This window comes from Cantharellus anzutake (assembly GCF_015039405.1).
Source record: "Cantharellus anzutake strain C23 chromosome Unknown EI90scaffold_52, whole genome shotgun sequence".
NCBI classification, from domain to species: Eukaryota; Fungi; Basidiomycota; class Agaricomycetes; order Cantharellales; family Hydnaceae; genus Cantharellus; species Cantharellus anzutake.
In genome coordinates, this window is record NW_024067002.1 from 89,246 (window position 1) to 111,357 (window position 22,112).

The 22,112-nt window shown below is 48.4% G+C and overlaps 5 protein-coding genes across 5 annotated transcripts; 3 read left to right on the top strand and 2 right to left on the bottom strand.

The window, feature by feature from the left end:
* Positions 1–1,565: 1,565 nt before the first annotated feature.
* On the bottom strand, positions 1,566–2,179 carry EI90DRAFT_3072671 (uncharacterized protein). The gene is made up of 2 exons (XM_039061386.1): positions 1,950–2,179; positions 1,566–1,881 (listed from the first exon to the last, which is right to left on the bottom strand). The coding sequence occupies exons 1-2, from the start codon at positions 2,106–2,108 to the stop codon at positions 1,591–1,593; spliced, it is 450 nt and encodes a 149-aa protein (XP_038912242.1). The 5' UTR covers positions 2,109–2,179; the 3' UTR covers positions 1,566–1,590.
* A 366-nt stretch (positions 2,180–2,545) lies between these two features.
* EI90DRAFT_3128730 (uncharacterized protein) lies at positions 2,546–3,169 on the top strand (the record flags this gene model as incomplete). Its single annotated transcript, XM_039064118.1, has 1 exon — positions 2,546–3,169. The coding sequence occupies one exon, from the start codon at positions 2,546–2,548 to the stop codon at positions 3,167–3,169; it is 624 nt and encodes a 207-aa protein (XP_038912243.1).
* Positions 3,170–3,599: 430 nt separating this feature from the next.
* On the bottom strand, positions 3,600–4,773 carry EI90DRAFT_3128731 (uncharacterized protein; the record flags this gene model as incomplete). The annotated part of the gene is made up of 7 exons (XM_039064119.1): positions 3,600–3,703; positions 3,763–3,769; positions 3,852–3,979; positions 4,034–4,226; positions 4,284–4,301; positions 4,363–4,520; positions 4,578–4,773. 7 exons carry the CDS (start codon positions 4,771–4,773, stop codon positions 3,600–3,602), a joined length of 804 nt encoding a protein of 267 aa, XP_038912244.1.
* A 2,247-nt stretch (positions 4,774–7,020) lies between these two features.
* EI90DRAFT_3128732 (uncharacterized protein) lies at positions 7,021–9,363 on the top strand (the record flags this gene model as incomplete). The annotated part of the gene is made up of 4 exons (XM_039064120.1): positions 7,021–7,338; positions 7,395–7,543; positions 7,607–8,189; positions 8,911–9,363. 4 exons carry the CDS (start codon positions 7,021–7,023, stop codon positions 9,361–9,363), a joined length of 1,503 nt encoding a protein of 500 aa, XP_038912245.1.
* A 1,563-nt stretch (positions 9,364–10,926) lies between these two features.
* Positions 10,927–14,240, top strand: EI90DRAFT_3019045 (uncharacterized protein; the record flags this gene model as incomplete). Its single annotated transcript, XM_039057301.1, has 6 exons — positions 10,927–11,118; positions 11,377–12,163; positions 12,196–13,011; positions 13,432–13,654; positions 13,723–14,026; positions 14,091–14,240. 6 exons carry the CDS (start codon positions 10,927–10,929, stop codon positions 14,238–14,240), a joined length of 2,472 nt encoding a protein of 823 aa, XP_038912246.1.
* Positions 14,241–22,112: the final 7,872 nt, after the last annotated feature.

Below are 22,112 nucleotides of genomic sequence, written 5' to 3' on the forward strand. Positions count from 1 at the left end.
ACACTAAATGACTTGTTGTGCGACCCTCTGCAAACTGGACTCCAGCATTGGTCATCATAATTACATGTACAATACAAAATATTTGAATCACATCACAGATGCTATTCAGTATTCCCTTATGCAGCATAACTGATGGACGCCGCCTGAAGCAGCAATACCCGCTGCTCCCACATTGATGCAGCGTTGCAGCCCACTTAGAAGTCACTCTGGAGCCGTCTTTGCGCACTGTGGTACTAGGTGGTACTACAAATGTAAAATATCATTAAGTTTTAAATCAGGACCACACCCCCAGTCTGCATATACAACCCCACTGACATTATGAACCTGAATTGAACGCCACAGCAGTATAACACTCCAAGACTGGTGAAGGAGTTTATGTGATATTATTTGGTTTCGGTGAGTAAATGTTAGAAGTTGCAGCCCAACGTGTCAGGGCCCGGCCTCTGTCCAGGGGCGGCCCTACCTCAGAACTGGACACTTGCGGTGTCCCAGGCAGCCAAGCACTGGATCCTACCCCAAGCTCCTCAAACTCACTAAGCGGGGATTGAGTTGTCATGTATTATGGAAGGTAGCTACAACTTGCCTAAGCGGGGATTGAGTTGAGAAGAAGGGTAAGTTTCCCTATTCCCTGCTTGGCTACTATAAAAGGGAAATGTACTATACAGTTTGTAACGTGACTAAGGGTAGGAGCTGAGCATGTTCCGCGATGTGGAAAAGGTGTCACATGGGTTAAGGCGAGTTGCTCGCCTTGACCCACGTGATTTTTCCCACGGGTTCGCATGCGGGCTGTAGTTGCGAAAGGTGTGTGAAGATGGGAGGATGAGGGAAGTGGGGGGAGGTCAGGGAAGGTGGTTCTGGGGTTGTATGGTCAGGTGTGGTTGCCCTGACACAATGCCACTGGTGGTCAAGGGAGTCACCTGGGCCGGACATTCATGCTTTGGGAAGGGGAGGGGTGCTTTGAGGCACAAACGCAGCAACCTCTTTGACTCTTTGTCTTTGCGCTTTTGTTTTCAACTTGTTGTTTACCACTCATGTTTCACCTCAGTGGTGTAGAGTCATTACAAGATGTATATAAGGACTGGACTTGCGCTAGCAGCTGATACCACCTTGGACAACCGATATCTAGACCTATAAAGGGGGGTTCTCAGGACGTTTGAAAAGGGCCTAGAAGCCTCTTTTGTATGGGAACATCCTAGGACATCCTGAGATGTTCTGACAATTCACTTTCAATTCAAATGTTCAAGTAAAGATGTCCTTAATTCACAATCCACTTCTGGAGCTGTGTGCACGCAGAATCATGAGTTCGAGTAATAATACGAAATAAAGAGGCGATTGAGAGGAATTCATCGCAAAAAACCCGATGGCAAATGGTTGAGAACTGATGGAGAAATGTGTGATTCTCGGTTCACTCAACACCGCACGGGAGTGGCATGCATGGGAAATGACATGCAAGGTCAAAGTTCAGTGCCTCTCAGATGTCAAAAAAATACGAGAAAATATGTCAAGTTTACTTTGAGGACATGTATTGTAGTGCACAAACTTCCAGGACATTTGGACTACTATTCATGCGTGTGGAAGAAACGCCCGTCCTTAGTCTTGTAAACCTAGGTTCCCTTCGATCCCATGTCCACGGTACAACATATTACAACTTACGTTCATAGTTTCTTGACGAAGCAAAGTGGTCTCTTCTTCATTTACGAGGCTCAGATAGGAAGGAGAGACAGGATGCCCATCCAAGGCGCTCATAGCAAAAGCAGCAAGATACAGAGAGGCATGATCCGTGTTAATGAAGATTTGGGGCACTTTGGTAGCTCCGCGAAGCTGAAGAACGCGAGCTGCCTCGATGGCCAGCAGACCATGCAGAGCCGAAGATGCGGCTTGCTGACAACATTTGAAGTGAGAAATGCTGTTCTCCAGTCCAAGCTCGGATTGTAGAGGGAGGGACTAACGCTTTGGGGCAACGGGAGGAAGGGTTCGCCTCCATCGAAAGAAACGTTCGATCTAAGATCCGCCACTTCCTTCGGCAGCCCGAGTTCGTAAACGAGGTTATCCAGTATCTTTGCGGCATCAATATGGACAGAAGGGACACCGTTATCAGCGATATTCATGTCAAATGTAGCTTACTTCCCCCAGTGCTAGTTTCAAATGCTGCATCGTGTGAACCGATGAGTCAATTACCACACTCTCACCTCCCGAAATTACGTAAATGTTGTCACTTTTGCTGACGTTATGGTTTTTCCTTCTTTGTCTAAGGATCGTGTGACTAATATACGCCCCGTCCACATTGATCTACGCTCGAAGAAAGGTCAAGAGCAAATGGGTCATTTGCTGGCATCTGCAGACATATTCTTGCAAGGTACTGTCCAATCATATGCAATTGAAATGAGGTTGAAAACTGAAATGCTGACGACAAACAAACTGGACCTGGGGCCATGAACAGGCTTGGTCTCTCGCATGGACGGCTTGCCGAGCTCGGTAACAAAAGAGGAAACCCTTATATCATCGTGGACGAAGCGTGCTATGGTGGTGTGGCGGAGAATGCTTCATGGAGTCTCCGACCAGGATACAGCAGATCGCTGATGGGCTGAGCGGCGTCGCATGGGAGACCGGTGTAGCATCTGGATTGGACGAACCGGTCAACCCCTGCTTGCCGATATCCGACTATTGCACAGGCACCTTATGTGCAGTCATGGCGGTTTTGGGTCTCGTGAGACGTGCCGAACCTGGGAAATTTGGGGTCAAGGGCAACTCGTTCTTTTCTCCAATTTCACTCACAGCGTTAGACGCTTGGTTGAGACGTCAGGGTCAATATCCGGTTTCGTACGTGCGGGAAAAGCATGCATTGCATGGCTTCAGGTGCGATACGGGTTTCGGGCCTATGCTTTTTAAGACGCTTCAAGTGAAGTTAACCCAGGATCCATTGTATAACCGGCCGGGATTCTACAACGTCATTGAGCATGCGCTGTTCGAAGGTAGGGCTCGAGTAACAGGACAACCACGCCGCGAAGAGGGAGGCAAGGGTGTGAAGTACATATGTCTTGGTCCAGTTATCAAGTTTGACGGGATCGATACCAGCTACATTAGTACCGCGCCATGGGGCTACTTTCGACCTGGCTGGAGTGAAGAAGATGCGGATGCACTTGAGGAGGCACTCCAGGAAATTCCGTGAGTGGAGATGTGGATTGGTATCTAGGGGACATTCTGCTCTTCACTGGACGATACACTCGATGTCAAGCAAGAGCCTTTGAGTCTCAGACCCGTGACCAGGGTAAAAAAAAACTAGGAGAGTGGGACAGACGGACGATGGATGGACGGTATAGATAAATGTGTCAAATTCCCAACAGTGGAGACCCCATCTGCATGCAGACAGCGGCTCACAGGAGAGACATACAGTCCATCGATTCACATCGCTGGATTGACAAGGCAGGTTTGTGAAACGGTTGTGGATGTGTGGCGAAAATCTGCTATGGGTGAATATGCTGAATCTCATTCTCAAATTGTGACAAGCAAGAAAACTCTGACATGAACTATTTTACAGCAATATGCTTCATCCAAGGCGGGAATGAGAAGCACTTCTTTGACAGACAAACAGACACAGGTTAATTATCATCCCCATCGTAGTCGTCCCAAAGAGCGGCCTCGTCCGGCGACACCCATCGGAAGTTTCCAAGAGCCGTCGCGTCTGAATCTTTGGTTTCAAGAGCTAGAGAAGCAAGTGAGTAGCCGCATCAAGTCTTGGAGTGAACTCGAGCTAAGACTCACGGATGAACTAATGAAAAGGATGAGGGTGGGCGGAGAGCAATGTCATCAGACTTCACGACTACTGGGCGAGCTTGGAAGGAAACACGTACAACGGCCGTCAGGTCTTTACTCCTATTCTGAGGGTAAAAGAGAATTCGATCGTTGTTATAATCGACGACTGATCTAGTGCCCTTCTTGATCTTTTTGATGTCGTTGGTAGACAGATTGCCCCAGACGGCTGTGGGAGCACACTATAAAGTTTCGTTCTATGCCACGAAAGACAAATGCTCACAAATATTTTTTCCGGTGCCGTACCCAGCAGGGAGGTCGAACGAAACTTGTTTACCGATGGCAGCGAGGGTGATATTGACTTTGTTTTCATTGCTTTTCTTTCCGACAAACGCAGTGCTCGTTGTGAGTTTGAGGGGATGCCACTCCCCTCCCTTGTGCGTCGTACCGTCCACGATCCACCAGACAGTGCGCGCCTGGGTATTTTTTTTTACTCAGGCATGCGTCTAAAACACATGTAGACAGCCACCTACCGGATCTCTGCCGACAAACTGGAGGCAAAAAGAGTCATCAATATCACAAGAAAGAAGAGGGTCCAACGGGGAAAAGTACCTCAGCATAAAAATTGCCCTGATTCTCATTGCTGCCAAAGAACTGAACGATGACAGCCGCGTTCTCGTCCTTCACAGAGGTATCGCTGTAGATCACATTGTACTTCGTCTTCCCTCTGATATCGTCAATGTTGTTGTAGAACAAGGTACCGACGGGATCTAAAACCCAAGCACGTCATTAATTCCAGTATCAAGCAACCAACATGCCGCTACTACCTCTTCCGTAGGCAACGTTGTCGATGAACTCCTTCAAGATCTCAGGGGCTTCGATGCGCACGCCTTGCTCTTCGTTGCCATCGGGATTGCTGAAGTAGAACAGAGCAGAGGCGCCAGCCGACCAGCTGTATTTTTCGAAGCGTTCCTCGTATGCAGCCTTGTAGCCCTGGTTGGTCTTGGCAACAGTATAACCCATTGAACTTGGCTGTCTTGGTGTTGGAGTGTGAGTAGTAGTGCAGGTGTAGTTCGAGCCTGGGGTCTCTGGGATGAATCCATGAGCTATTTATACGCTGATTGGGTCAATAGAGGCCCTGTGCCATGAGAGATCACCAGTAATGGCTATTAATTGAGTTGCTTCGCACTTTTCTGCCCCACACCCAGACATGTCGTTTTTAATACCATGTAGACTTTCTTTGGCTGCTTGTTTCGGCCGTCGACATCCTGCTTGCGTAGTGACAATTACACCATACCCCAGGTTTTCTGGTTATTATTCTTCTAAACCAGCTGTGTTGTGAGTGTCTCGACCTTGCAGGGGCACGAAGGCGCCCATGTCCTTCGGTAAGGAAGATCCCATTCATTTACAATATATGGCGCGCAGTGGTTGATCCCCCTTTTCTCTTTCGTGAGAATATTATTCCTGATGGAGATGTGCCAGTGTAGGGGGCACTCTTGTCACCCACGGTGTTTCAACGGCTACTGCAGAGGCAAAATAGCATGCACGACTCGTATCCAGTCAATAGTCAGGCAGAGTTCTAGAGGCTCACCTAATAGAGTTCAGGTATTCTCATGAAGACGAAATGGAATAAAGGAGCACCGTGGTTGAGGGGTCATCCTTCCTGGTAAATGATATGGTAACACTGCTAGTACGCGTCAGAAGGGCCAGATGATGAAAGAACGTGGAGACGAGGGAAGCAAGGCACATATCGGACGAACTCTCGCAGATTGAGAATTACACAGATACATAAGATCTGGAGCTGTTGTCCCATCCAACAGCGTCAGTCTCCGATGAAATATCGTTACTCACTAGTAATCAGGGCGGCAGCTGATAAGACGTATAAGGATTGGGAGGATTACCGCGCAGCTGCAGCCGCCGCACGGCAGCTGCATCCGCCCAACTGGCGCCCAACTGGCGCCCAACTGGACATGCGTGACTGGACACGCGTGATAACGATTGGGAGGATTACCGCACAGCTGAAGCCACACAGCTGCAGCCGCACAACTGGACACGCGTGATAGCATATCTGTGTTCCTTTCAATGGCGCGCGGGTATGAAAAGGAGGGGCAGTCATCGCCAAAGAAGGGTGGTTGAGCATGAGTAGAACTTGAAGCCTCAGGTATTCTCAGGGAGACGGGATGGAATTGTCCAACGTCGTTAGAAGGCCCAGATGGCATAAGAACGTAAGGACGAGGAGACCGCAGCACATTTCGGACGGATGCTTGCATGCTTGTCTTCCTTTCAATGGCGTGGGGGTATGAAAACGAGAGCCTGGGGCACTAGTGATATTGATATAGCGCCGCGAGAAGCGTACTAGGGTTATTTATATGACGCCGCAATCAGTCTGTTAGCTTAGCCATCGCCGAGAAAGGGCGGTTGGGCATGAGTGTAGAATTAATATCATGGTCCTGGATTACATCGGGAGATTTGCCAAACGTGGAACTGGAATACTGTCATGAGGCCTTGGGGGAAATTTCTATGAGACACTGGAACAATTCGGTTAAGTTGGGACGTCCTTTTTGCTGGAAACCGGGCACTGTTGTATTGGTGCGTTACCTTTGAAAATAAAAAAGGAAGTTCCCACGGGTTGCCGACCATCGGGTGACCCGGAACCTCAAGCTCCACACGACACCCACTTGGAGGCTATCGGACAGCCTCTGGGATAGGTCCGTGACACCCTCCTCATGTATGACAGGACCAGAACATGGGTGGATGCTGCTGTCGTCACGGGGTCGCTTCGCGGTGCCATGATTGCTCTTGCAAGATCAGGAATGGTTTGGTGAAGCTCATCAAGAACTTGGCATAGTGGGTGGCTCGATAGGCTGGGGTGGGATAGGTGAAAGTTGCCTGAATGGTGGCCTAGGTATAGTTAGCATTGTCATGTAGAAGCATTAATTTGTTCTAACCAAGGGGGTTTGAGCGGAGACATACATACTAAGTAATTCAATCGGCAATTGCCGTACCCCGGCCATTGCCGCATTCCATATTGGGCATCCACCTAGAAGTCGAATTCACCGCCAACTAGAAAGATGGAGGTATGTGGATCAATTAAACATTGTTCCCAATGATGGCATGTTGTTTTAGGCTCATGAGGGGAGTGCAGAGAATCATTCTCAAGTGTGTCCGGAGTGTGGTATGGACGTACTTCTGGGGACCGGCAAGGCAAGATGCTGTGAATCCCAAGAAAAGCGGGAGAATAAAGTAAAAGCTCAACCACAAGCTGAGTTAATGGCTTCATTATTCAAAAAAAAGGAGTCTGTACACCGCCCAACTGTGGTCCCCCCTGCTTTACTCCAAAGTCTAGCCCCTGAGCCCATCCATTCACCCTTGCCATCAAAACCAAATCTTCCACACACTGAAGAAGCTCCACCTAGTCAACCAGACAAAGGACTGCAATCAGCCAGTTGCTTATCAAAACTGAGACATATTGCGACGAACCTCCCTGATACTGTCCCACTTGCTGCTCCCTCAGACCCTATTGCAGCTCTCACTGGTGACCCTAAAGAAATAGTGGCCACTCAAAAGCTGGAAGAGCCAGATGAGGATGTATATGAGTGGCTGGATAAAAAACTCAACAATATTTGTGGTGAATATGCAAACAGAATGGCACCCTAGCATCAGCCATTAGACAGGGCCCAATGGGGTTGCCAGGGCTTTGTGCTACACTCCAATACTTCACCAACAACAAATTTGCTTCTGAAGAAATTCTGGAGATCCAAATCAATAACCTGATTGAGGAAGCAAAAAAAATGTATGTCACCATCACCATTAAATTCAAATCCCCCCAAAGTGCTGCTTAACATAATTCCAATAGAATCCCTCTAGAGTCCCATCCTGCATCAACAAGGCCCTCCCCAAGGAGACAGGATAATACTGTACTCACTAAGCGCATGTTGCCTTCACCGCAACCTGGTACCAAACACCTCCCATTTCTCCTGGACTCTGATGAGGACAGCGACTCACCTCCACAAATAATTGACAACAAGCATCCATGCCAAGGAATCAGAATCGACGTTCCTGAAGGGAGAAGCCCATTTCTTGAGTGGCCATGGAAAGAACAAGCGGAGTTAGCAATGGCTTGGGACATCCACACTAAAAATGGTATTCTTACCTTGCATGCTCCCACTTGTCTACAGTTGACACTGTGGGTTAATGAGCCATGCCAAGAATGCCAACTCCTCCAAAACAATCAAAGACTTTGCCATATTCAGGACCGGATCCACAGAGGCATCCCCAAGACCACCCCATATAAGTACCTTGGGATGTCTGGATTAATTGAAATTCTCAGGTGGAAAGACCGTCAAATTGACAGTCTCAAACTTAAATGTCTTAACACCAATCGGAAACTGGATTTGCTCATGACTTCAAACCTGGACTACAAAAGATTCGTCATGGCTGTGGGCGAGTGCAATGTACCCCACTTGAATCAACTTGTGTGGTCCACACTATGAAAGAAGCATGGGATTAATGGAATCATTCAACTTATTGGGAGAGCCACACTTGGAACTTACAGCCCAAGGCACACAGAACAAGAACACCTTATGAGTGTTGTGCTCTACCGGTTAGGGGGCACACACGTTGCAGAGTTTGCACATGCAGCACTCAGCATGCCAGGGATAGCAACAACCCGACAACACTGCACAACCTCAATCCATGCTTCTCCTGCCTTCCCAACCCTTGATGAAATGAGATCAAACATCACAACAGCGTTTCAAATTGATGCCCCTTCCAATAATCAAGTTGTCGGCCTTGTTTGTATGATAGATGAGATTAAGGTGGAAGAGGTGTTGGACTGGTGCCTGCACACCAACAGTGTGATCGGCCTTTGTTGAGAGCATTCAGGGTGTAATGCACATGCAATCAATAACATCGATGATGTGCATACACTGTTTGATGACTTAGCAAACAGAAAAGTGCATTTCGGCATGGAGGTACGTCTAGGAAAAAGGGTTGTGAACCATAGCACCAGCTAAATCATAGACAATAGGCTACAGTTGCCGCAATTGGAGCTCTCACCGGGAATCATCGCCAATACATCGCACGGCCATTTCTAATCAGTGCAACATGCAAAAATGAGAAAGCTGACAAACATGCTGATCTCCTCCGCCTAGCATGCAGTGCCTGCAACTGTCATATCCGTGCATACCCAACCCTGACCCGACTTCCGGACCCCCACCCTCTTCACCTCCGGAGTCATACCCTACCGCTGCCGTTCCGATACTCACCTTCGGTCCTGGCAACACACCTCCTTCTACCCCCCACACCACCTCTACTCCTCCTTCCCTCTCCTCCCCTATCTCCGTCCGCTCTGATACTCACCTCGGACTGAACACCGCCCCTCTCGCCACCCTCCTACTCTTCCCCATCCGCTCCGATACTCACCTTCGGACCCGACAACTCTCCTTTCCGCCGCTCCTTCCCCCTTACCTTTCCCCTCTCTCCTCCCTCTGGTACTCCTCCGCCACCCTCCTGCCAAGTTATGACCTTCCACCGCTGTCCCGTACTTCGTACTCAGACACCGCTTGTACCTTTGCTCCGAGCCTCCGTCATAGTCCCTACCTCGGACTTTGACCCCACCTCGGTCTTAGTCCATTGCATTGGTGACCTCATACTACGTAAACACCATTGCCAATATCCCTCGGACTTTCAACCCTGCCTCCATAACCTCCGTAAGCTCTGCAACCCCCGAGCTTCGCAGATCGCCTTCGGCACTTTCGCCGCTTGTAATGTATCTCTCGCGTTTACCCCTCATGTCATATCCGTGCATACCCGACCCCAACCCGACTTCCGGACCTCCACCCTCTTCACCTCCGGAGTCATAACCTACCACTGCCGTTCCGATACTCACCTTCGGTCCTGGCAACACACCTCCTCCTTACCTCTCCGACCCTATCCCCGTCCGCTCCGATACTCATCTCGGACCGAACACCGCCCCTCTCGCCACCCTCCTACTACTCCGCTCCCCCTTCACAACACCTCCACCCTCCATCATCCTCCTACGCTTCCCCCGTCCGCTCCGATACTCACCTTCGGACCTGACTACTCTCCTTTCTGCCACTCCTTCTCCCTTACCTTTCCCCTCTCTCCTCCCTCTGTTACTCCTCCGCCAACCTTCCACCAAGTTACGACCTTCCACCGCTGTCCCGTACTTCGCACTCGGACACCGCTCGTACCTTGCTCCAAGCCTCCGTCATAGTCCCTACCTCGGACTTTGACTCCACCTCGGTCTTAGTCCATTGCATTGGTGACCTCATACTACGTAAACACCATTGCCAATATCCCTCAGACTTTCAACCCCGCCTCTGTAACCTCCGTAAGCTCTGCAACCCCCGAGCTTCGCAGATCGCCTTCGGCACTCTCGCCGCTTGTAATGTATTTCTCGCGTTTTCCCCTCATCCCTATTTGGACTACTGCTTCTTCCTATTCTAGCCAGTTAGTCATCATCCCCACTTCCCCTCATCCTCCTGCCCCTCTGGGCCTTGCCCTCCCTACCTCCTTTCGGACGTATCACAGGTCCTGCCTTATGACCTTCGGTACCACTCCGCTCCTTCTACCCTTTGTTCCCGTTCGGACGTCTTCGTTCCGATTCGGTTACCCTTTGTTTTCCTTGTGCTTTTGCCCCTTCCATTATATATATCGGCGCTTGTACATACTCGTTTTGGTTTAGTCCGAAATCGACCTGAAATGCCCCCTAGAGACTTCCTGCTCACCTACTGTGAAATTAAGGACCAAATGGACAAACAGCAATGGCACAGCGCTCCGCTTGAGTCGCTGAGGCCAAGGTCCCTCCACGCTAAGTCTCCGATTCCACTCCGGAGTCGTCTGTTTCCGCCCGTTCTAACACCTCATCCCTATTTGGACTACTGCTTCTTCCTATTCTAGCCAGTTAGTCATCATCCCCACTTCTCCTCATCCTCCTGCCCCTCTGGCCTCGCCCTCCCTACCTCCTTTCGGACGTATCACAGGTCCTGCCTTATGACCTTTGGTACCGCTCCGCTTCTTCTACCCTTTGTTCCTGTTTGGACGTCTTTGTTCTGATTCGGTTTCCCTTTGTTTCCTTGTGCTTTTGCCCCTCCATCATATATATCGGCGCTTGTACATACTCGTTTTGGTTCAGTCTGAAATCGACCTGAAATGCCCCCTAGAGACTTCCTGCTCACCTACTGTGAAATTAAGGACCAAATGGACAAACAGCAATGGCACAGCGCTCCGCTTGAGTCACTGAGGCCAAGGTCCCTCCATGCTAAGTCTCCGATTCCACTCCGGAGTCGTCTGTATCAGCCCCGTTCTAACAGCAACCAAATGAGTAAGGAGACCAAGGGGAGTGTATATTGCCTTGCCTCAGATGGCGAATCAAGGCGAGGAAAGGCACTTGTAGCCTTAATGGAGCACACACCACTATCTCCAACATCCTGCTTATATGCTTACCTGGGTGGGCTACCGCTGCTAAACCTACTGGTTGGAGAGGATGAGTTAACATCTGACAAAGACTACAAGCATGTTATGAAAAGACTTTGACACACTCACCTGAGGCCCAGCGGTGTTTCAGTCGGTGGTGTTCAGATTACACCCTCAGTCCTGCAGTCCCACCTAGAAGGCAACAAATACCCCTCAAGCCAAATCAACAACCTGATGAATGTCACAGATAAACAAGACGTCACTACAATGTTTAACCTAATGCTACTTATCTGGAAGTTACCACCACCACTCACCACAGACAATCCCATATACTACAAAACTCGTGTTGCCCTCAATCAACACTCAAAGCTTGTCAAATATCTAATCCTACCCTACATAAATGTTGACATGAGCCTTCATGATCAACTTAAGTCTCTTAGTGCAGCGGCACACCTGGCATACATATTCTTTACCAATCATAATGCACACTCGGCTTACCTCCCATCACCCCTTTACCATGATATCCAAATCATGGTCAAAAACGCGTTCTTTTGCGTGGCAAAGATGAAGCATGACAATCCCAATGGCGAGTTCTTCTTGATCCTGTTGGGCATGGATAGGCTGGAATGGATTTTTGGCCTTATCAGATCTCAAAATGGGAGCGATGTTAATGTTAGCACTTACACTTTATCAGGCCGAACTTCAGGGGCTGTCGAATGCCACTCAATCCTCTCCCAACACCCAGAATGGGACCGGGGCCCTCGTCGGCTAAGGCTCCAGGGTTTAAGCACCACAACAGGGATAGAGCAAAAAATCGATCACCTCAATACAGCATTGTGGAAGGGAGATGTGCGAGTCTCTGGTGTACAACTGATGTCTGCATGGAGATCTGGCTGGCATGAGGTAGAAAATGATCCAGAACTCACGGCATTCAGTCCTGCAGAAAAGTTTGGCAAGCTTGAGTCGACCCCAGGTGCCGATCTGCTAAACCCTTTCGGGATGGAGTATGTGAAGATGGTGAAAATGAAGAAACGTACGATGAAACTCCCCAGCAACCCAACCCAGATTCCACCATTCCCATTGTACCCGACTTGCTGGAACTTGAGGAACTCGTTGACAACGAGGATGCGCAGAAAAATGGGCTCGAAAGTACAATTGATGTGGGGAATGGGAAGCATGTACACAAGGCAAAGGTTCTGCATGAATTCACAAGGTTCACAAGAACATCAAACTCGACTGACCGATTGAGACGTGTTGCCAATATTTCCCGCTTTGCCCAAATCCCCACCATGCCACATCATCACATTGGTGATGGTTCTATCACGGAGACCGAATGCATCTTGATCCAAGATCCAGTAGCCACGCTTCTGAGATGCGAGGGAATCCCATTTCTGGGTGTTGCCCAAGTTAGTTCCATCAAAGTTGATAAGAGTTCCCAAAGTGCAGTATCAAAAGACTTACTCAACGAAGAAACAGTCACCATCGGTCTTCAAATCCTCTGCTTGAAGTCGCAAAACATAATTCTGTCAAATGGGAAGGATGGTGATTGGGTCTGGCAGCATGGACGAGATGCAAGCATCGTGGTTCCCAGCAAGTTCATCCAGCAAATCAATCCTGATGTTGTTACTGTCAAAGAAGAGAGCGCCATGATCGGAGCAGGAATCAGAAGAGAAGGTGGCTTGAGGAAGGCTGTAGGATATGGGTTTCGAAGTGATGAGCTGCGAGAGTTAGCAGCAGTGATGTTTGGGGCACTCTTGCTGGATGATCGACATAAGATAGTTGAGATCAAACAGTCGGATAAGTTCCCTTACCAGGTTAACGGTGAGCTAGTTGGCTGCAGGTTACAACTGTCACACGAAACTCATTGGGCAATTCTCTCATCAGGCAGAGTGTGTTTTGCATGTGAACTTGAGGGGGATGACAGAGACGTGGTAACAACGAATATTTCTTGCGAACATTGTCACGCGATCTTTGAAACAGCCCCAAAATTACTCGCACACATCGCAGCTCACATATTACATGACCCAACTATTAGCTGAGAGGATGAGCCATGCGGGCTCTGTCTATCACCAGCACCTTCATGTCAGATTGGCCTGAAGAAATATAAAGCATCTTTTACGCTTGATTATACTAATTTGATGTGTCAGAGGCTGATTAAGTTTTCTTACGCCACTGCTTCCCAACCTTCACCTACAAACCCATGTGCTAATGTTCCCATAAAGTGTCCATGGTGCCCCAAAGGATCCAACACGGTATGGAAGTACAACATTGCTTTTCATTATGCGAAAAACCACTCCCCTTCTGTTCCACCTAGCGAATTTGACATCTCAGATTTTGAGCTGGAAGGTCTCAAGATGGTCTGGAACAATCGCCATACTGCGAATCGAGGGGAAACTAGACAATGGAAACACTTAGCGGTGAAACTCAACATTTCTGAAGCACATAGTTCCCGTCTCTGCCTTCAGTATGTCCCAATCCTTCTTTACTTATTTATCACTTCAGATGTAATATTAATTATTAATCTACATCCAGGGACACAGACCTGGAAACACCACCCGAAGTCAATGCAGACTCATCCACTGGACCACTGGAACAAGATATCGACAATGACCTCGATACCAGCACCCCCAAACATATTCCCACCTCTCCTAGCCCCCATCCACCCTCCCCAGCCTCAGCTTTGCCAACCACCTATTCCAGTGGCTGTCCAATGTGCCATGCTCCCAAACGTCCTACTGGCATTCATATGTGTTGTACCATGAAAGTTACTGCAAGCGAAATTAACAATGGTACTAATGTTGTTAGGTGTAATGGGACAGGCTGTGAGATGGTTTGGGTATATGCCTTTTACCGTACCTTAATACTGTTGTTGTTTTCTGACAGACAAATTAGTTCCATAGGTCATGTCAGGGTCTAGGGTCCTACATCCCCCTGAACTGGACATGCAGTGCCCATCAAGAATCCTGCAACAGCAAATGAGCAAGGAAACAAGGCTAACTATTGGCATAGTGGAGGTTTTCAATTTATTTTCAATGATAATATACATTTGAAAATACATTTGAATCGAAAATTTTGACGTGCGCAAAATAGGTTTAGTCCCTCCGACCAGAGACTATCATACTAACATGGGGTTCAGCATTTCCTGAATGACCCCCCCTTGGTTCTAACTTACTTTCTGAATTCTGTCCTGTTGATTTATAGCATGGAATGTATGAACCAACATCTCAGGGACATGGTCCCTTAGTATGCCAAGTCTGGTATTGAGTTTTATATCATTTGAGTGGATCCCATTTTTCAACTGTGAGAAAACCTCCTTTATGGCTGCAGATTGCTGACACTGTTTTGGCACAGCTTGTTTCAATGGATGCTGGATACCCACATCACAGGGCTTGTTATAAAAATGGGGCCTAATTGGCCCATTTCTATAGTGTTCAGGTGCAGGGAGGGGCTGTGACATTGAGGTGGTTATACAGGTAGTATGGCAGATGTTGTCACTGCTGGGGTTTACAGAGACATCAACAATGGTGTTTTTGGGTGATAATAGTTGGTTAAGTTGTAACTATATACATGTCATGTGATATTGTGCCACATAGAGCCCATAAGAGGCTAAAAATGGGAAAATCCCATTTCCATAACAGGGCTGCCAGAGACCCATACAACTGCCAGGAACATAATTGAGTATTATCCAAGGATAGTTATCATAAATCCAGATGCGAAACTTGAGGGATGCATGAACTGGCCATACACTCTTGCAGTGGATCAAGAGAAAGCTGTGTGTCAGGGTCCAGCCCTCGTTCCATGATAGGGCCAGGGAGATCCTCCTAGTTTCTGGGGTGTCTAGTCCCAGTCCGAGATCCTCAAACTCACTGAGGGGGCTAGCCCCAACCTTCACAGGAAATGAGTTGAGAAGAAGGGTAGCCTTCTCAACCTCCTGTGAAGCTGCTACAAATGGGAGTCGGGAACTATACAGTTTTCGGCTCTTTGCCGACTTTCCATAATTGGCACCCCCCGTGGGAAGATTCTGGGCGAGCTGCTCACCCAGAAAGTTCCCACAGTTGTGGCTGTGATGGTTTCTGGGCAAGTAACTCGCCCAGAACGTTCCCACAGGTCTGCATGCATGCAGGATTGTGAAGGGAAAAATAGGAGAAAATGGGGGAAGGGTACCTGAGGGTGTGTGGGGTCAGGGGCTGTGCCCTGACACTGTGACTGAAATAAGGGACCAAGATGTGTGTTACAAATGACTTCATAGTCATGATGTTTGCCCAGTATGTGTCACTTCCAGAGACTGTCAGAGATGGGAATACTGTCAGAAGATGGGCTGGTTTCTGTCTGAGTTGAGGTTGGAGGTACTGGCAGAGGTCTGTTGGAGCATGCATGTGCAGAAATGTGGGCGGAAATATGTGGTGCATCTGGAAGTGCTGTTCAAGGTTAGCAGAGTGGGATTGTGGCCTCAGCAACTCAAGTGGAGCGCTGTGCCCTGAGCTTGATGTCTGGGGGAGATCCCTTATTTACAGACTGACACTTACAGTGAACTTCAAACAAGACTTGCAGGTGGAGTGGGCTCATAGGAGAAGCATGGACTCTGTGAGCACAGACTCAGAAGGGGGGAAGCCCCTTTGCAGAAGGAGGGACTCAGACCAGACAGGGGGGGTACTCTAGTTGATTTCAGACTGAGGTCCCTGAAAGTATTTACAGGATATAAATAGGCAGGAGGGAAACACAGAAGGGCCTGTCAGTCCAGCGTGGGAATAAGTGGGGATTGTCAAACTGAATGAAGGACAAGAGCCCAGGAAATGGGAGGCAAGAAATGAACTAAAGCAAAGCGGATCAAGTGCCAATATTGACAGGTTAAGTGAATGAATAAGAAGTGCATCAGCACATGGATCAAGTGCCAATATCGGCAAGTTAAGTGAATGAATAGATGAACAATATAGGCACTCAGCAAGGAATGAATGGTATGCTGCTGAGTGACAAAAATGGCCAGAGGAGAAAAGTGGAGGTCAGTGCACAGCGCCGATACAAGTCTGCAAATAAGCGGGGTCAGTGCAGTGCTGACACAAGTCCGTGAACAGAGGTTGATCTGTCAGTACTGTCACACAAGGACAGCATGAAGGCCAACAGAGGTACAGAGGAGAGTGGGGGTGTTGACCTGACCAGAGGTGTCAAGGGCAACCAGAAGTGGGCAGAGGGTGCAGAGATGGGCAGAAGGCATGGAAGTGGGCAGAGAGTGTGGAATGCATGGAAGCGGTGCATGGCTGTGACCACATAGTAGGAAGCAATGAGTGTGGTTCAGATGGAGACAAGGCATGCATAGGAACTGGAGGAACTGAATGCCAGGAGCACCAAGGGCTCAGGAACTGGAGGTAAGGTCAGAATGCCAGCAGGGTCTAGGTTCTGATTGTTGGCCAAGTCTCATCCAATAAGGCAGGGGGCCAGACATCGGGTTGGGGGCTGGTTAGGATGGGTTTCGGGTCGGCAGATTCACCTATTGGCATTGGTTCACTGCTGACGGAGCCCCAGGATTTGCCAGTTGTGACAGAGACCTTGAAGATGAAGCCAAGTCTCATTGCTTCCTCATAACTTTGGACACTCTTTGACAGCAAACCTGTGGAGGTCTTGCCATGGAAGATGGCCTGGAATAGAAGGAGAACTCCACTAGCAGAGATTGTGACATTATGAGTGAACATGCTGTAGGTGGGCACAGCCACTACCACACAAACAAGCCAATTATCATGATTCTACCACCCTCGTCAAGCACCCCACACAGTTCCAGATACCATTCCCATGTTTCCCATATTTTTTCCGATTTTTTCGAGCCATCCCTGACCATGCACAACCATCAGTTTCCAAATCAGGCAACTGTCACCCATGTATTCCACCGATCCAGATGAATTTGGTATGGAAAGCCCTTGTCAACACGAGTTGAACGATGTTACAAGTGACAGATTTGGCTCAGCAGTTGTTCTGATTGCTGTAGTTCTTTATTTCCTTAACAACATTAATATTTCTTTGATATTACTTTTTTCTTATTTATTCCTTGTGGATCTGTTGCCATCCTAAACCCATCGGATCATTTGGATTTCCACATGTATTTCTTTCATATTTATAGCTACCTATTTTACAAAAAAAGGATTCCCCCAAGAGAGAGGTGCTCCCCAAACAAACATGAACTTCTAGCAGACATTACCAGCGCCCAGAGCAGTGAATACGAAGCCAAAGAAGCCCAAGATATAGTGCAGGGGCAGAGTTCCCCTTAGTTTGATTTTCAGTGAGATTTACTGTTATGAAAATGGGGCTGGAGGTGCCCATTTTTGTCCATCCTAGGTGCAGGAAGAGGGAAAGGTGTCATATCCATACCAACTCTGCCCAACCTCCAGCCTACTCTGCCACTGTTCCAGTCCACCTCCATTCCGTCCCCTCCCTCACCTCTGCCATACCCTCCAGTATACCTCCAGTCCACCTCTGCCTCCGATCTCCAGTACCATCTCCGGTACCCCTTATCCTAATCATAGAAGGTTATTAATATTCCTACCTACCCAACATTACTATGGACCTCCTAGGACCTCCGCTAATCCTGAAAAGGTTTCCCACTATCCAATAGCTGTCGCTAATCCCACCCTTCAACTACTCACTCCACAGTTGTCAGGGGATGACTCCCGGGTCCCCATGACCCTCCCCTATGGTCCACAGCCCTGTGGTGTAACCAGCCCTATCCAGGGCACAACCTACTGTGGGTAAGGAGATGAATAGATAAACAGGAGGTAAGGTACTGTCAGGGCAATAGCCCTGAACCCCGAGCCACATGTAATTAAGATACATATAGTCATGTGGGTAAGTGGGAACCTCCAGGTAACTGCTTACACACTACCGTAAAATACACACCCTTGTATCACTTACAGCTCTGTGTGCTGAGCTACCCTGAGACCTCACACTTGTTTAAGTGTATGAGGTGTGTTTTACAACACAACCCACAAAAACTCAACAATCTTAACACCTGACTCGGTAGCACCAATGGCGCCTAAACATGCCCACAAGGGCAAGGTTGCGTCTGCAGTGACGTTAAAAAGAAATGAGCAGTTCATTAAGAAACTGCAATCTCCCATCATGGGAGATTCAAATCAACAGTCATCATCAGACGACGACGACGATCAACATAATCCGGTAACAGCAACCACCTCAGGGCTGGCCCCTGAAGGTTTTAGAAACTTACGTGGAGTAAGTGCGGGGCCCAATACCCCTAGAACTCCATGTCATACCAATCTAACCCAAGCTGGGGAAGATCCCTCACCTCCTCAGGAGGTGATCGACTTGCGCAATAAACGCGTAAGCACCAAACAATCAGCCCAAAAAGCTGATCAGATAGAGTCGCAGGAAACTCCAGGGCCCCACTATCCCCTGGAGTCCTTCCCCATGTCCCCAAGCCAAGCCCCAAAGGCAGACAAAGGGAAACAAAGGGAAGAGCCTCCGCATCAACTATCCGAAAAACTACTGGACTTGTTCCAGGTTCCATCCAAATGGAGGACAGAAAACGAAGACCAACTTCATCTCAGGCTGGAAGCCCAAGAAGGCGCGAAAAAATGCCCTGAGAGCAGGATCTCCCAGAGCACAGAAGCTCCAAAAGAACTTCCGCTGTTTACACTACCCCACACCATGCCAGACAAGGCAAGGTTGCCAACCTTGGAGGAGGTCTCCAAGATAATGAAGAGGAGGCAAACTGAAATGAGGGAGTTCGCTGAGGAAGCCTTATGGAAAAGTAAGGAAAACCCAGCAAACAGACCCCTCTATGAAAGGGAAGCACCCTCTGCAATGGCCTTGCCTAAACAAAGCGAGCGTGGAGTATTCACTCCAAGAACCCCTTCTGGAACCCCCAGAAGCGGCAATGTCAACTGGGGAGAGTCACTGCTTGCCCAACCAAACTTCCTCCTGGAAAACCAGGAATTGCGCATAATAAACGCGATAAACTCGATCCAAAAAAAGATCGAGGAAATGAACCACAATAGCACGGCTCATCTAGAGATAACTCTAGAAAGAATGGCCAATGCAATCGATGCGTTGACTGAAAAAATCAGTGAGCAGATGGACTTGCTGAAGGAGATAAATTCCTCACAAAATAGTGAGGAAACAAAAAAATACCCCTGGGCCACGACAAAAACAGAACTCGTGAAAAATTCACGAAAAGAACCACCAGTGAAAGCACACTGGAGTATCATCAGCAACTCGACAGAGACGCTAAGGAGATCCTTCTCCCAAGGATAGGAGAAGATGATGCCGAAAGAAGGCATCGTTCAGAAATTAGGAGAATCGGCACGTACCAAAGGTTCAGCCAAACGTCCACCTTCCACAAACCTCTCGAACAGAGAGGTAACACAACCACACTCTCTCAAAACAATGAGAGAATCCAAATACAACTTCAGGCGAATTTGCCTGAAACCAAAGAAACGCTGCGAGGAAGATTCCCCCCAGCGAAAACCCCCCCAAAGGAGAGATCTCCATTGGATAGCGACCCCATGAAGGCAGGGGAGCAAGAGGAGTACCTGGAGAAATGGTACAAAAAGGCCATAAGAATGGCTGAAGTGAGAATACTCACTCCCTACCCAGAGGGAGTGAAGCCTGAAGCCCTAAAAAATGGGCCAGCTTTTCCTGACAAGAAATGGTCAGGGGAGAACGACATGGAATCGTTCTGGCAGTGGTTGACAGAACTACTGGGATTCCTCACCTTGCGAGGATGCAAAGGCCCCCAATTCGATGAAGTTCATCTGGACTGCTTGATTTGCAGATTAGGGGGACCCACGTTCGACCTCGGAATAAGACTCCGAGATGAAACTCTCCTCAGAGGAGATGAGGGTATTTTCCTCGAAGTTCTCAACATATTGATGAGAACCTTCATTAAAGCCTCTGCCATGTTGAACGTGACAAAGAAGTACCGCAATGTTAAATATGAAGTGGAAAAAGGCCTAAAACAGTTCTACCTAGAACTGTCCAAAGCAGCATCCCAGATGGTGACGCTGCCAGACCAGGTGTCCTTCAATGCCAGGTTCCTAAACTACATTCCCCTCGAATGGAAGAGGGAAATGATCGCTCATGACAGAATCAGAGCAGACTTCTCCTCAAATGAGGAGATGTTAAAAGCAATATCTCATGTAGACGAGATAATCGATGGGCTGAAGATGTCTTCAGCCTGCAAATCGGGATATTATACCTGAACAACCACCACAGCAACCACAAGCCACGGTAGAGCTCTCCCATCAGGAAAGAAGGCTGAAGAGCCGAAATCCAGATGGAAAGAGGATACATCCTCGAAAAACTCGAGGAAAACTGACCAAAAGTCAGTTCCAATTTGCGGCAAATGCGGCAAAATAGGGCAAACGAAAGATTGCCCAAGACACAATCCAACGAGCGATGAAAAACCAAGGCGCATAGCCGCCATGGAGATCGTGAACACAACAGAAGAAGAGTCAGAAGACTCATCAGACAAAAAACCAGAGAACAACTCTGGTAACTCTGGAGCATCAAGCTTCGAAGTAGAGGACCCATACGAAGGACCTCAATACTCACCCGACTCAGAGGGTGAGGAAGTCAACGTCAGGACCATAAGGATGGGCCCAATGTCAGTCATTGATCATGACGACATAAATTACAAAATCAAACTGGCTGTAGCATGCCAGTTAGAGAACACGGCAGATGAGAAAGTTGCCGAAGCCTTGGTGGAAGCACCAAGAAAAGACACCTTGGGGAAATACACCAAAGTACCCAAGGAAAACAAGGAGAAAGGGAAGAAGGACCAAAAGTCCATCAAAACCCAGACCCCCTTGTTTGATGCAAAATTCTGCATCTCAAAAGATGCAGGAAAATACCCCACAAACAGACCGCTCTCAACAAAGAGAACACTGATGACTCACATAAAAATAGCAGGCATAAAAGCCTATGCGCTATTCGACAGTGGAGCCGAAACAAACACTATATTGCCGGACTTCATCCGCACGTTCCACATCCCAATTCTCCAATTGGAGAACCCAGTCATCCTTCAAATGGGGATGAAAGGAACAAGATCACAGATCCTGTTTGGAACAAATGTGGATGTTGAGATCAATGGCCACGTAGAAAAACACTACTTCGATGTGATTAACATCGATAGATATGATGCCATATTTGGCACCCCCTGGTTAAACAAAAACCAGGTAAGCTTAGACTTCCGGTCCCACAAAGTGAGAACAGTGAACAAGGGCAACATAGATACCCTTGGAGTCAGCGAAGACTGTGTGACGAGATGACACGGATGGGGAACTCGAGCAAGAGCTCGAGAACAACCAAAAAAGAAGCCCCCTGACAGGGAGGCGGGATTGAAACACACCTCAGGGTAATTGAAAGAAAGTACCCTGAAGGTTGGCCCAATCCTAGTCCGGAAGGACTAGAACTTCCAGATGTACCACATCTGGGAGGTCTCTCCATGAACAACCCCAAGTTCAAAATACTCAGGGAGTGGTGGAGAGAGAAATTCGAAACTGTAATGGTGCCAGCGCCATTAGAAATGCCTCCCTTGAGGGAGGTGAACCATCAAATCCCGTTAAAGGATCCGAACAAGAAATTTCGGGAAAACACCCCAAGATGTCCTGCAGCACTGCAGGAAGCACTAGCGACCAAAATAGATCGCTATGTAAAAGCAGGATGGTGGTATCCCGCAAACAGCAAGCGAGCATGCCCGCTACTGTGTATCTACAAAGCAGATGGATCTTTGCACATGGTAACAGCTGCAAGGAATCGTAACTCAAACACGATCCTCAACGTCACACCAATGCCAGACATGTGTCATATCCATCCCTGGCCATCGACTTCCGGTTCCTCCGATCCCTCTGGTCCAACTCCGCTCCTCCCTCACTAACCTCGGAGCCCCCGTATTCCGCAATCCTCTCGGTACCCCTCAA